This window comes from Dendrobates tinctorius, unplaced genomic scaffold, assembly GCF_039654945.1.
Source record: "Dendrobates tinctorius isolate UK_male_01 unplaced genomic scaffold, ASM3965494v1 ptg000143l, whole genome shotgun sequence".
Lineage (NCBI taxonomy): Eukaryota > Metazoa > Chordata > Amphibia > Anura > Dendrobatidae > Dendrobates > Dendrobates tinctorius.
The window spans coordinates 8,562,647-8,577,738 of record NW_027361810.1 but is presented as its reverse complement, the minus strand read 5'-3'; the positions used below and the strand labels follow the sequence as shown (position 1 = coordinate 8,577,738).

At 46.7% G+C, this 15,092-nt stretch overlaps 1 protein-coding gene across 3 annotated transcripts; it reads left to right on the top strand.

The window, feature by feature from the left end:
* Nucleotides 1–907: 907 nt before the first annotated feature.
* On the top strand, nucleotides 908–13,829 carry AAMP (angio associated migratory cell protein). Of its 3 annotated transcripts, none has more exons than XM_073545385.1 (12): nucleotides 908–1,077; nucleotides 2,930–3,115; nucleotides 4,937–5,089; nucleotides 5,273–5,392; nucleotides 5,595–5,734; nucleotides 8,009–8,153; nucleotides 8,327–8,410; nucleotides 8,635–8,750; nucleotides 9,070–9,173; nucleotides 11,310–11,400; nucleotides 11,871–12,025; nucleotides 12,551–13,829. In XM_073545385.1, the coding sequence occupies exons 2-12, from the start codon at nucleotides 2,971–2,973 to the stop codon at nucleotides 12,624–12,626; spliced, it is 1,329 nt and encodes a 442-aa protein (XP_073401486.1). In that variant the 5' UTR covers nucleotides 908–1,077; nucleotides 2,930–2,970; the 3' UTR covers nucleotides 12,627–13,829. The 3 variants fall into 3 exon arrangements, with proteins under 3 accessions (XP_073401486.1, XP_073401484.1, XP_073401487.1); XM_073545383.1 differs by having other exon boundaries at nucleotides 911–1,077; nucleotides 2,933–3,115; XM_073545386.1 differs by lacking the exon at nucleotides 908–1,077 and adding an exon at nucleotides 1,384–1,587 and having other exon boundaries at nucleotides 2,933–3,115.
* The last annotated feature ends 1,263 nt before the right edge of the window (nucleotides 13,830–15,092 follow it).

Here is a 15,092-nt window from a genome sequence, read left to right as displayed (position 1 = left end):
TGTTATGGGGGATCTGTGGATGACGCGCTGTTATGGGGGATCTGTGGATGATGCGCTGTTATGGGGGATCTCTGGATGACGCGCTGTTATGGGGGATCTGTGGATGACGCGCTGTTATGGGGGATCTGTGGATGACGCGCTGTTATGGGGGATCTGTGGATGAAGCGCTGTTATGGGAGATCTGTGGAGGACGTGCTGTTATGGGGGATCTGTGGAGGACACTCTGTTATGGGGGATCTATGGATGACGGTCTGTTATGGGGGTCTGTGGAGGACGCGCTGTTATGGGGGATCTGTGGATGACGCGCTGATATGGGGGCTCTGTGGATGACGCGCTGTTATGGGGGCTCTGTGGATGACGCGCTGTTATGGGGGATCTGTGGATGACGCGCTGTTATGGGGGCTCTGTGGATGACGCGCTGTTATGGGGGCTCTGTGGATGACGCGCTGTTATGGGGGATCTGTGGATGACGCACTGATATGGGGGATCTGTGGAGGATGCGCTGTTATGGGGATCTGTGGAGGACGCGCTGTTATGGGGGATCTGTGGAGGACGCGCTGTTATGGGGGATCTGTGGATGATGCGCTGTTATGGGGATCTGTGGAGGACGCGCTGTTATGGGGGATCTGTGGAGGACGCGCTGTTATGGGGGGTTCTGTAACCCCGCAATGTTAGAGCTCCGGTTACATTTCCGGCTTCTTCTTTGTTATTTTATTTTAAACTTCCAACTTTACGACACATTTCCGCCCTCACACAGAATGTTAGAATAAAACTACAATACCCAGCAACACCTCAGCGGACATGCGCAGTGCACCTTGTTTATGTGCCCAAACTGCGGCGTCACTCTAAAGTGCTGGGACAGAGGACGTTTGTGATTGGTTGAGGTCTGGTACCTTGTGATCCTATTGGCATCGGATAGGCCCGCCCCCGTCTCAGCTGACATTTCATGTTAGGTTGCGAGGCGTGCTTGGAAGGAGGAGCGCCCACGTGTGTCTGGCAGCGGCTGCAGGCCGGAGAGGGTCCGAGGGGTCTCCCCGCGGCGGCGCCTCAGTCTCCGCACACCGAGAAGCTTTTACTGTAAGTCCCTCGGTCTTCATTCTGCTTCGAGTGGTCCTGGGGCCCCACTATAGCCGGTGACACGTGGGGGTGAAAGGGTTAACTGCATGGAGGGTCCCAGGAGATACATATGGTGGGGGGCTGCTCATATCACGTGATTTTCAGCTGTAAAGTGTCACGTGACTGAGTGTTGTAACCTTTGGTCACGTGGTTTCCAGACTCTGCTTCCTGTTGAATAGAAGCTTCTGTATCAGGTCAGGAGGCAGCTGAGGGACTGACACATTGTAACGAGCCTCCAGCTGTGAGAAGTGTGAGGTCTGCTGCTTGTGGAGTCACTGGCTGCTGTGTTAAGGGCCTGTCACACTAAGAGATATCACTAGCAATATCGCTGTGTCTGATACCTACAACCCGCTCCCCCGCTGGTTATCGCTGATCGCGCGAGAACAGGCTGGACTGTTTCTCGTCAGCTTCCTGCTGTGGAAGCGACGTGTGGAGCCGGACGGGAGGACGCAGGATCGCCTGGTGTGACAGGTAAGTAGCGACCCCCGACCCCTGCGATGTCGCTGGTGAGATCTGCCTGTGTGGCAGCTCACTAGCGACCACTTAGAGATGTACCAGCGATCCTGACCGCGTCATATCGCTGGTACATCGCTAAGTGTGTCCACGTTGCGTGTTAAAACGCACACTGAAAACCGGACTCCTTCCCAGAAATCGCGCGTTTTTTCACCGTGATTTTCTCAAGCACTTAACAAGCGATCTGAAGCATCGTTTGGAAACTGATTGACAGGTTGGTCACACTCGTCAAACATAGTGTTTGACAAGTGTGAGCAGCTTTTTACTATTGAGGCCGCCTATGCAGCATCAATAGTAAAAGATAGAATGTTAAAATGATTAAAAAATCGGGGTATATTTACCTTCCGACGTCCCGCGCAGTCTCAGCGATGCTCCCGTTCCCAGCGATTCCTTGCGAGACCTGTGATGACGTTTGGCTCGCATTACCATAGCGATCTCGCGAGACTACGTCATCACAGGACCGTGCCGCAAGGCATTACTTGGAACGCTTAGGCCGGGAATGCAGCGCGGGACGCCGGAAGGTAAATATACCCCGATTTTTTTTATTTTTTATTCTTTTTTTTACAGGGGTATGGTACCCAGGGCCTGGAGGACAGTCTCCTCTCCTCCACACCGTGGGTACCAACCGCACATGAGACGCTTAACTTCCCGCATGGTGGGCATAGCCACATGCGGGAAGTAAGCGATTCTCATGCATTCCTATGGGTGCGGAATCGCGGCAATTCTTTGCGATTCCGCACAAAAGATTGACCATGCTGCGATTTTTTTTCCGCGATGCGATTCCGCCGTGGAAAAAAGCGCAGCATTAGCACAGCATGTGCGGAATAACATAGGAATGGGGGGCGTTCTGTACACGATTTTTAAACGTTTTTGCGCCGAAAATCGCTGCAAAAACGCTTAAAAATCGCATCGTGGGCACACAGCCTTAGGGTGTGTTCACACGCTGTGGATTAATCCGCGCGGAGTTTGCAAGATCCGCAGGTCAAAAGACCTGCGGTTTATCTGCGGATTATCCTGAGGTTTATCACCTCTACAATGGAGGAGATGGTAAACCGCAGCGGAATCCGCAGAAAAATTGACATGTCAATTCTTTCTGCGGATTAGAAACCGTAGCAAAAACCGCGCAGAAAAATCTGCACCGTCTGCACTGCAGTTTTTAATATCCATAGGATATTATAGTACTGTACACCGCAGCAAAAACTGCTGCGGATCCGCAGCGTGTGCATACACCCTTACTCACCGTTCCCTGCACCTCTGTGTCATGCTTTACCTTTCTGGTGCTCTCGCCCTCTGCCACTAGCAGCAGCTGCCGCCACCCTGTGTCCCAGTGATCGGAGGGCGATGGAAGGAGTGGGGGCCGGTGATGGAGGAGGGGCCGGGTCACCCAGTCCGGAGCCTGAAGAGGGGGCCGCAGCCGCCGTGGACTTTCACGATGATGAAGAGATTATTGAGGTCCTGGAGCTGAATGAAGCAGAACCAGACCCAGGTAGGTGGTCGGGCCGCTGTGTAATGGTGGGATGGACCCAGGTGGGTGGCCGGGCCACTGTGTAATGGTGGGATGGACCCAGGTGGGTGGTCGGGCCGCTGTGTAATGGTGGGATGGACCCAGGTGGGTGGCCGGGCCGCTGCGTAATGGTGGGATGGACCCAGGTGGGTGGCCGGGCCGCCGCGTAATGGTGGGATGGACCCAGGTGGGTGGCCGGGCCGCCGCGTAATGGTGGGATGGACCCAGGTGGGTGGCCGGGCCGCCGCGTAATGGTGGGATGGACCCAGGTGGGTGGCCGGGCCGCCGCGTAATGGTGGGATGGACCCAGGTGGGTGGCCGGGCCGCCGCGTAATGGTGGGATGGACGCAGGTGGGTGGCCTGGCCGCTGTGTAATGGTGGGTGGCCGGGCCGCTGTGTAATGGTGGGATGGACCCAGGTGGGTGGCCGGGCCGCTGCGTAATGGTGGGATGGACGCAGGTGGGTGGCCGGGCCGCTGTGTAATGGTGGGATGGACCCAGGTGGGTGGTCGGGCCGCTGTGTAATGGTGGGATGGACGCAGGTGGGTGGTCGGGCCGCTGTGTAATGGTGCCGCTGTGTAATGGTGGGATGGACCCAGGTGGGTGGCCGGGCCGCTGTGTAATGGTGGGATGGACGCAGGTGGGTGGCCGGGCCGCTGCGTAATGGTGGGATGGACGCAGGTGGGTGGCCGGGCCGCTGCGTAATGGTGGGATGGACGCAGGTGGGTGGCCGGGCCGCTGCGTAATGGTGGGATGGACGCAGGTGGGTGGCCTGGCCGCTGTGTAATGGTGGGATGGACCCAGGTGGGTGGCCGGGCCGCTGTGTAATGGTGGGATTGACCCAGGTGGGTGGCCGGGCCGCTGCGTAATGGTGGGATGGACGCAGGTGGGTGGCCGGGCCGCTGCGTAATGGTGGGATGGACGCAGGTGGGTGGTCGGGCCGCTGTGTAATGGTGGGATGGACTCAGGTGGGTGGCCGGGCCGCTGTGTAATGGTGGGATGGACCCAGGTGGGTGGCCGGGCCGCTGTGTAATGGTGGGATGGACCCAGGTGGGTGGCCGGGCCGCTGTGTAATGGTGGGATGGACCCAGGTGGGTGGCCGGGCCGCTGTGTAATGGTGGGATGGACCCAGGTGGGTGGCCGGGCCGCTGTGTAATGGTGGGATGGACCCAGGTGGGTGGCCGGGCGCACCCAGTTAGGTGGTCGGGCTGCGGTGGGATGGACCCAGGTGGGTGGCCGGGCCGCTGTGTAATGGTGGGATGGACCCAGGTGGGTGGCCGGGCTGCGGTGGGGTGCACCCAGGTAGGTGGGCGGGCTGCGGTGGGATGGACCCAGGTAGGTGGGCGGACTGCGGTGGGATGGACCCAGGTAGGTGGGCGGGCTGCGGTGGGATGGACCCAGGTAGGTGGTCGGGCTGCTGTGTAATGGTGGTAGTGGCCCCCTGACCTTTTGGGCCCCTTTGCGGCTGCACCTATGGTATGTGTGACCCTGGTGGGCGCCCGTTCTGTCTTTCATTGCAGATTGCTGCCTCAAGATTCCTAGAAAGGCAAAAAAAAGATACAGAAACTTTTTAATTTATTAACTGCTCTATAAGTCTCAAGGCAAAAAAAAACCTTTGCAAAACACTCTGAACTTTTCCTAGTTCTTCCCTCATGTGCGGGTGCATGGTGGACCCCTGGTTTCCAGGCGCGCTGACCATTCTTTGAGCCTCTATGGGGGTCCCGTAGAGCAGCAGCAGGAGGTCACCCTGGCTTTAGATTACACCTCGTCCTGAGGTTGTCACGTCTTCCTGTCTGATCCCCAGACGACCTGGCCAGTGACATGGAGGACGTCGACTTTGCTGATGGACCCGACGATGGAGACATGGTGGCTGAGGAGTGGGACACGGAAGATGAGGGTGTGGAGGAAGGAGCCGAGCCTCACGATGACAGCGAGCTCACTTACTCCAAGCACACAGGTAACTGGACGACTTGTTCATCTAGTTCTTGCATATCGTTTTCAGCATCTGTGCTGCCGTCAGTGAGTGCAGACATTCTCATTACCTTCTAGAACATTTTGACAGCTCAGATTTTGCTACAAATCGTATCCAGTGGCAACATAATCGTCTGTGTGTTACAATGTGTCTCTGCTCCTTTTTTAGCTTCTGTGTTCTGCGTCAGTCTGGACCCCAAGGAGAATAATCTGGCAGTGACTGGAGGGGAGGATGACAAAGCCTGTGTCTGGAGGATCAGTGACGGAGAGACGCTGTTTGAGTGCACGGGTGAGTGTCATGTCTGACATCCCGTCACTAACTGCACGAGGCACAATGCGCCTCAGTGACTGTTCAGACCTGATGCTGATCATCTCAGCAGGGAAATCCCAGTCTGTAAACCAAAAGGAAGAATAACTCCTCGAAGTATCCAGAATTTTCATAATCATCAGTAGCCATTCCTGTACCCTGATCTGTCATCACCTGTTCCCAGGTCACAAGGACTCCGTCACCTGCGCAACATTCAGCCATGACTCCACCATGGTGGCAACCGGAGACATGAGTGGTCTCATCAAGGTATGGAAGGTGGAGGACTCACAGGAGATATGGTCGTTTGAAGTGGCTGACCTCGAGGTAAGCAGTTATTTCCATGTACATAGAGGGCAGTATTATAGTAGTTATATTCTTGTACATAGGGGGCAGTATTATAGTAGTTATATTCTTGTACATAGGGGGCAGTATTATAGTAGTTATATTCTTGTACATAGGGGGCAGTATTATAGTAGTTATATTCTTGTACATAGGGGGCAGTATTATAGTAGTTATATTCTTGTACATAGGGGGCAGTATTATAGTAGTTATATTGTATATAGGGGCAGTATTATAGTAGTTATATTCTTGTACATAGGGGGCAGTATTATAGTAGTTATATTCTTGTACATAGGGGGCAGTATTATAGCAGTTACATTCTTGTATATAGGGGCAGTATTATAGTAGCTATATTCTTGTACATAGGGGGCAGTATTATAGTAGTTACATTCTTGTACATAGGGGGCAGTATTATAGTAGTTATAGTCTTGTACATAGGGGCAGTATTATAGTAGCTGTATTCTTGTACATAGGGGCAGTATTATAGTAGTTATATTCTTGTACATAGGAGCAGTATTATAGTAGTTATAATCTTGTACATAGGAGGCAGTATTATAGTAGTTATATTCTTGTACATAGGGGGCAGTATTATAGTAGTTACATTCTTGTATATAGGGGCAGTATTATAGTAGCTATATTCTTGTACATAGGGGGCAGTATTATAGTAGCTATAGTCTTGTACATAGGGGCAGTATTATAGTAGCTGTATTCTTGTACATAGGGGCAGTATTATAGTAGTTATATTCTTGTACATAGGAGCAGTATTATAGTAGTTATAATCTTGTACATAGGAGGCAGTATTATAGTAGTTATATTCTTGTACATAGGGGGCAGTATTATAGTAGTTACATTCTTGTATATAGGGGCAGTATTATAGTAGCTATATTCTTGTACATAGGGGGCAGTATTATAGTAGCTATAGTCTTGTACATAGGGGGCAGTATTATAGTAGTTACATTCTTGTATATAGGGGCAGTATTATAGTAGCTATATTCTTGTACATAGGGGGCAGTATTATAGTAGCTATATTCTTGTACATAGGGGGCAGTATTATAGTAGTTATATTCTTGTACATAGGAGCAGTATTATAGTAGTTATATTCTTGTATATAGGGGCAGTATTATAGTAGCTATATTCTTGTACATAGGGGGCAGTATTATAGTAGCTATATTCTTGTACATAGGGGGCAGTATTATAGTAGTTATATTCTTGTACATAGGGGCAGTATTATATTAGTTATATTCTTGTACATAGGAGCAGTATTATAGTAGTTATATTCTTGTACATAGGAGCAGTATTATAGTAGTTATATTCTTGTACATAGGGGGCAGTATTATAGTAGTTATATTCTTGTACATAGGGGCAGTATTATAGTAGTTATATTCTTGTACATAGGGGGCAGTATTATAGTAGTTATGTTCTTGTACATAGGGGGCAGTATTATAGTAGTTATGTTCTTGTACATAGGGGGCAGTATTATAGTAGTTATGTTCTTGTACATAGGGGGCAGTATTATAGTAGTTATGTTCTTGTACATAGGAGCAGTATTATAGCAGTTATGTTCTTGTACATAGGAGCAGTATTATAGCAGTTATGTTCTTGTATATAGGAGCAGTATTATAGTAGTTATATTCTTGTATATAGGGGGCAGTATTATAGTAGTTATATTCTTGTACATAGGGAGCAGTATTATAGTAGTTATATTCTTGTACATAGGGGCAGTATTATAGTAGTTACAGTATGTTCTTGTACATAGGGGGCAGTATTATAGTAGTTATATTGTACATAGGAGCAGTATTATAGTAGTTATATTCTTGTACATAGGAGCAGTATTATAGTAGTTATATTCTTGTACATAGGGGGCAGTATTATAGTAGTTATATTCTTGTACATAGGGGCAGTATTATAGTAGTTATATTCTTGTACATAGGGGGCAGTATTATAGTAGTTATATTTCTGTACATAGGGGCAGTATTATAATAGTTATATTCTTGTACATAGGGGCAGTATTATAATAGTTATATTCTTGTACATAGGGGCAGTATTATAGTAGTTATATTCTTGTACATAGGGGGCAGTATTATAGTAGTTATATTCTTGTACATAGGGGGCAGTATTATAGTAGTTATATTCTTGTACATAGGGGGCAGTATTATAGTAGTTATATTCTTGTACATAGGGGGCAGTATTATAGTAGCTAGATTCTCATGTCGGTGTTTTACCACTTTTGGCTTCATCTCCACAGTCTTTCTCTTGCAGTGGTTGGAGTGGCATCCTTGCTCCCACGTGTTACTTTGTGGTACAGCAGACGGTAATACCTGGATGTGGAAAATACCTAGTGGAGAGTGTAAAACTTTCCAAGGACCCAATTGTCCGGCTACCTGTGGACAGTTCTTACCTGATGGTGGGTTTTAGTTTCTGATTCATATTTTTTGTTTCACGCTCTTTGGTATAATATTTTATAGTAAATAATGTTTTAATACTTAAAATATAATTTTAATATGTAATGGTTTTTTTCTGTATCAGTTTTTAGTTTTATCTACAGATATTAATCTTTTTTTTTTTTTTTTTATAAAGGTAAGAAAGCTGTTGTTGGCTATGAAGATGGCAGTGTGCGGATCTGGGACCTGAAGCAGGGGAACACGCTGCACGTCCTGAAAGGTGACCAGGGTTTATTGGTGATCCGCAGCGCTTCTAGTGGACGCTTTGCTAAGTGCAATGTTATAGGGAAAGTCTTGTAATATTTTTATCTTCCATCGTCCGACTTTGTGCATTATTTATTCTCTTGGTAGAAGCGCTCTGTAGTAGCACTGCTGCTGCTGACTCTCCTCTTTTCTCTTTAGTTGGTGATGATCATTACTTTTCTCTCCCAACTTGCTTCACAGGCGCCGATGCCCATACAGGACCTCTGACGTGTGTGTCTTCCAATGCTGACGGTAGCCTAATTCTCAGCGGCTCTGTGGATTGCGACACAAAAATAGTTAACACGGCCACCGGCAAGGTGAGGAAGTCAATACCCAGCTCGTCCTGCAAAATAATATAGAATATTGATACTCCCACCATCTTCGACGGCAGCACAAAAGAAATTTATTTTGCAATTTCTACTTTGAAGAAAAAAAAAAATCTGCAGTCGTATTGGCTTAGAGAATAAAGTAGCGGTAATTATACCGGCGCGTGGTACAAATGTAAGAGAAATAACAAGGCTCAGAAAACTTTTTCATACGCAAAAATATAATATTTTTTTCATTGCTGTCTGACTTCTGTCGTCTCTTTTCGTGTGCGCATCGCAGGTTGGTTTCACCTTTTTTCCATTTTTGCAGGTCGTCGGAGTTTTCCGGACAGAAAGTAACGTATCGAAAGCCTCCAAACGGGAGGAAGGGGAAGCGGAGACCAATTCGGTGGAGTCGGTGGGATTCTGCAGCGCGTAAGTGCCAACGATCTTATATTAACCCCTTCTCGACAGTCACGTCATACACCAGGTCCGGGAGTGTGTCGCTGCCGTCTGTTACCGGCCACTCCAACCGCTGCGGTTTCACCATTTAAATGCCTGCTGTCAATCACTACGAGCAGCATTTATATGGCTTAATCATTGGGGTCCTTATGCACCAACTTCCATCGTTCCACCACCACCACGATGGATTGTGATAGCAGCCAGGGTCTCCTGAAAGCCCCCTCATAGCTGTGATCTTAGTACTATGAAGCCCAGCCCTGTGTCCGGACTCCATAGGAGAAGCTGAATATCGCAATATGTGGCAGTACTCTGCTCCTGCAGCTTAAAGTACAAGCGATCAAACCATCGCAGATTCCTGTGCCCTAAACGGGGGGTGGGGGGGAGTGTTATACTATATAAAAGTTTAAATCGCCCTTTTTAAAAAAAAAAAAAAAAAAAAATTAATATAAACATTTATTATCCTAAAAGTTTTAATCTTTCAAAATATAAAATGATTTAAATTACACATTAAATATTGGAAATATTTTTTTTTTTTTTTTTTCTTTAAATTGCCATTTGTTTGGTGGCTGCAGTTCTCATAAAATACACTAAGGCTGTGTGCCCACGATGCGATTTTTTTTTTTTTTTTTTTTTTTTTTTTTTTTTTTTTTTTTTTCGTTTTTGCTGCGATTTTCGGCGCGAAAACGTTTAAAAATCGTATACAGAACGCCCCCCATGCATTCCTATGGCATTCCGCACATGCTGTGCTAATGCTGCATTTTTTTCCTGCGGCGGAATCGCATCGCGGAAAAAATCGCAGCATGGTCATTCTTTTGTGCGGAATCGCGAAGGATTGCCGCGATTCCGCACCCATAGGAATGCATGAGAACCGCTTACTTCCCGCATGTGGCTATGCGTCTCATGTGCGGTTGGTACCCACGGTGTGGAGGAGAGGAGACTGTCCTCCAGGCCCTGGGTACCATACCCCTGTAAAAAAAAGAATAAAAAATTGAGGTATATTTACCTTCCGATGTCCCGCGCTGCATTCCCGGCCTCAGCGTTCCCAGTAATGCCTTGCGGCACGGTCTAGTGATGACGTAGTCTCGCGAGATCGCTACAGTAACGCGAGACTACGTCATCACAGGTCTCGCAAGGCATTACTGGGAACGCTGAGGCCGGGAATGCAGCGCAGGACGTCGGAAGGTAAATATACCCCGATTTTTTTTATTTTTAAATTTTTTTTATCATTTTTAACATTCTATCTTTTACTATTGATGCCGCATAGGCAGCCTCAATAGTGTTTGACAAGTGTGACCAGCTTTTTACTATGTTTGACGAGTGTGACCAACCTGTCAATCGCTTTCCAAGCGATGCTTCAAATCGCTTGGAAAGTGCTTGAGAAAATCGCGGTGAAATCACGCGGAAAAAACGGCGCGATTTCTGGAAAGGAGACCGGTTTTCACTGTGCGTTTTAAAACGCTACGTGGGCACATAGCCTAAAAAGCAAAAGACCCTAATGTTAAAAATGCCCCAAAATGGTGTTAATAAAAACATCAGCTCCATGTGCAAAACCCTCACAGCAGCGCTCCATCCACACAAAAAGCTAAATTGGTGACACAATTATGCAAATGTTTTCTCTTCCATATCTGAACAATCTTTGCTTCCCCGTAATCGCGCTTGGAGAGGATGGTGCTGCCGGCTCATTTCAGCCGCACACTGAATGCTGTAAACACGGCGACAGGTTTCTTACAATCTTCTTGCTCTTGGATTATTTTCCTCCGATTTTCAGGAGTTTATGGTAAATTTCAATGTCCCCATTTGAACATTCAAAACTACAACTCGTCGTGGAGTTATGAGGAAGGAAAGATAAAATATTTATTGCTTTTTGGACGAAGGGAGGAAAAAAACAAACGTAAAAACTAAATATTTCTAAGGTTCTTTATGGGTTAACGATACTCCTTACTATTAGTACCTTACAGATACTCCTGATGAAATGGCGGTGGGGGTGCGAAATTATAGATGACATTATAGAAATAGTTTTTGCTGTGTATGGACCTTGTGATAATCCCCCGCGTCCTGTGCAGTATGTATGGAGATATAGAGGTGCATTAACCATGTTGGTCCTTGCAGCTTGCCTCTGGCCGCGGTCGGTTACCTGGATGGAACTCTGGCGATTTATGACGTTTCCACCCAGATTCTGCGACACCGGTGTCAACACGAAGTGAGTGGCGGCACTTTTCTTCTTTTTTTCTGCAGCGGTTGCAGTCTCTCCCCGATATCACTATAAATGTTCATTTGGGCTGTATGATGCAAGTTGTGGGATCGGTGCCCTCCTTTATCACCATTTTATTCACTGTTGATTATTTTCATTAGTCTTTGTAGGGGTAGAGACCCTTATTCCATCTCCCCTGCATTAATAAGAGCTGCCACTAGAGGGAGCGCAGTACATTGTGTTATCCCTGAGCTCCCCCCAGTGGTGGAACAGAACATTACATTTTAATATCTATGAAGGAGATTTGGAGCTTTGTATCAGAGAAGCTGATGCTTCTTCCAGTGCATTATTGGCCCGTATGTCTGACGTATATGCAGACCTCCTGTGGGTGAAGCTCCTGTGTCTTTATGTGACACTAATCTTGATAGAAGCAGGATGATAGTGCTTGGGGTGTAACCTCCGTCCCCTCTGTTCTCTAGTCCGGCATCGTACAGCTCCTCTGGGAGGACAGCTCCCCTGTGGTCTACACCTGCAGCCTGGATGGGGCCGTCAGGTTGTGGGACTCCCGATCTGGAAAAATGATCAGCGAATACTGCGGCCATACCGCCGAGATTCTGGACTTTGCACTAAACAAGTGAGTATTTGTCACCTTCCGGCTATTGTATAAGGTCAGAGGTGACTCCTGCACTTAACCTTATAGGGATAAGCAGAAATTAACCAACATGAACCAGTTATTGGGATCCAATAACTATCTGAAATACTGCAGACTGCTGTAAAAAAAAAAAAAAGACAAAATCAAGAGTCTTGCTTTCCAGCATGCTGTAAAGTGTATTGTTAAAGGGGTCGTCTCACTCTTTTTTTGAAAACTTACCGGAGGGAAACTAACTAAATAAATTAGATAAGTAAGGGTTAATTATGCCTCTGAACCATCCTGGTGGTCTACGCACGGACTGGAGGGGCTGAAGTCTTGACTATTATTCAGTCACATGTCTGCAGAGGTCACTGATTAGCTGGAGTGGTTCTTGAATTTCTGGTTGGGGCCAAATTTTTTTTTTTTTCTGTATTAATGTTATAAAACAAAAAACAAAGACCCTCTCGTTCGTAACCTTTTGTGGGTGATACAACCTTACCGCATCTTCTCTCTCTCCTTATGTTTCAGAGACGCTTCCATTGTGGTCACTGCCTCCGGGGATCACAAGGCAAAAGTTTTCTGCGTGCAGAGACCCGACCGTTAGAGGTGTCCGTCCACTCACTGTAACGCGCCGCCAACGCCCCCTGCTGCCCGGAGGCCGGAGCCTTTCTCCTCTGTACACGTTTCATAGGTGTGGATGCTTTCTTGCGTCATATGGACATCTCCCCCACCCCCCCCCCCCGTGCGTGTGCGGAGGAGAACACAGAGGAGACACATGTATCCGTCTTTCACACTTTTTTTATTTTTTGTGAGGGTGGGGGGGCGATGATATGAAATATTAGTGTTAACAGAATCCACTACTGAGCAAACCGAGAGACGGCGGACGCCGCGCACGGTGGTGGTGGTGGTGGGGGGGGGGGGCGCTGCTATATGAAATTCTGCCCCTCCGAGAAAAAAAAAATACATTCATTCTAAAATCTATATTCCTATCAAGAGGCTTCCACCAAGGACTTGTCTCGTATCATTTCAGTCTGTATTCTGACTTCCTAAATTTTCCTTCCTTTTTTAACTGGATTAATATGAAATATACTTTTTTTTTTTTTTATAATATTATTATTTTGCTTCTATCCAAAGCGATAAGTGAGAGCGAAGCTGTATTATTTTTTTTTTTTTTTGTTATACACGTAAGGGCTGTTGATAATGTTGCTTTCGCATTTGTAAAGCTTTTGGCTCAAGATAAAAAAAAATATAATATGTATAATGTGTAAATCTATGCATCTCGCTAATACAAATGAGCAGGAATCTGGGGTTGGAAATGGGTTTTTTTTTTTTTTTTTGTTTTTTGTTTTTTGTTTTTTTTTTCCCCTTGGGGTCCTTGTAACTTTAATATACCAGACGTTGCATTTTTAGGAAGATGGATGCAAGAGGAGAGAAAAAAAAAAGCGCCCTATAATGCAACCTCAGTTGTATCCGACGGCCACTTTACCGGCCGATACTTTTATACTTGTGCCGTGGTTCTTCACCATATAACGGGGGCATCCGCTGCTTCCCCCGGGGTCTGTTCTCTATCAGCTTGACCCTCCAGCACAATGGTGGCTTATTCTGTAAGAAGCTCAGGTGACGGGATCGTGGTCCCCGTTTCTTCATCTGGTAACCCCCTCCCCCCCCAGACCTGAGCGCACTTCAGTGCATCTTGATATCGCCTTTTCTTCCCCCGCTGAGGCCGTGACCGCGGCACCCGATTATTTATATGACTCGTATTACTGTGTGTGACGCTGTAGAATTAAAGAGACAAAGCTTTCTTACACCAGACGCTCCTTTGTGGTTATTTTCTCATTTCTTTTGGTACCAGACGTGACATAATGAGGCGCAGAACTAGAAAAAAACACAAAGTATCGGAAGTAAATAATAAAAAAGTAACAATAGATTTATTTATTTCTATACCAGGTTTTGATTAAGAAAAGAAATTTGTGTTGCTGCAATTTGGATCAAAAATGTATAAAAGTTTTCGGTCAGACGTTGGCATCGTGGGTGTGGTTGCATTCTCTCGCCGTTTGCTATGTAAATAAAAATAATTGGGTGAAAATATCTAAAAAAAAAAAAAAAAATACAAGGTGACACTTTACAGCTGCACGTTACATGGATCCGGTGCAACAAGCACAAACGCCAAAGAGACCATGTTCTGTCCTCACTGAAGGAAGCAGACTTTATTGCAGCTAAACCGCTATACCGGGTCCAATAAGGAGATTGTGATTGAATCTGTGCTTTTATTGAACTTGATATATTGGCGCGGTGAAACTATAATACAAACATAATATACAGACAATCAGTACAGTGTACAATAGGAATACATATATGTAGTACACAAATGAACATTTTCACACTAATAGCTGACCAGGGGCAGGACTGATTGAACCAGGCTAATATAGGACAGGAATTAGCTACAGAAAGCTTGAGTACATACCGGCGATGCAATCACCAGGGGAGAGGAAAAGATGAGATGCCTCCTGGATGCAGGCTGAAAGAAAATGGAGGAAAGTGGAGGGAAAGCTCCATAATGCCTTACAAAAGGAGGGAGGAGATTGAGACCTGAAAGTGAAAGAAAAACAAGATAAGACTGCGGTTATGACTCTGGTCACTAGAGGGAGACAAAACACTGCAAACAAATAACTTACTAGTAAAGTACAGCAAATATTAAAAATCAGATAATCAGAGATTATAAATTGGTTGTCGAAGAAAGAAACAGACCAAGAGGCGTAAACCTGATGCTGCAGGGGTGCAACATGAAGCTAAAGAGAACACTGGTGTCTGCTCCGCCCCCTGGACTGCGTGTGATACAATGTATCAGTCCCAGCAGTGGCTGTGTGATCAGTGATGATTGCTGGGTGTTGTGGTTCCAGATGTGTCTATGATGTGATGCAATGAACCGTCCCATTTGTATCACACACTGACGAGGAGAAATAACCCTGATGGGAGTTTTGGTACCGGCCATGATGGTTTCTCCACCAGATTACCTAGAAACAGAAGTCTACAGTGATGATGATCCGACAAGTCATTCAGACAGTAGGTG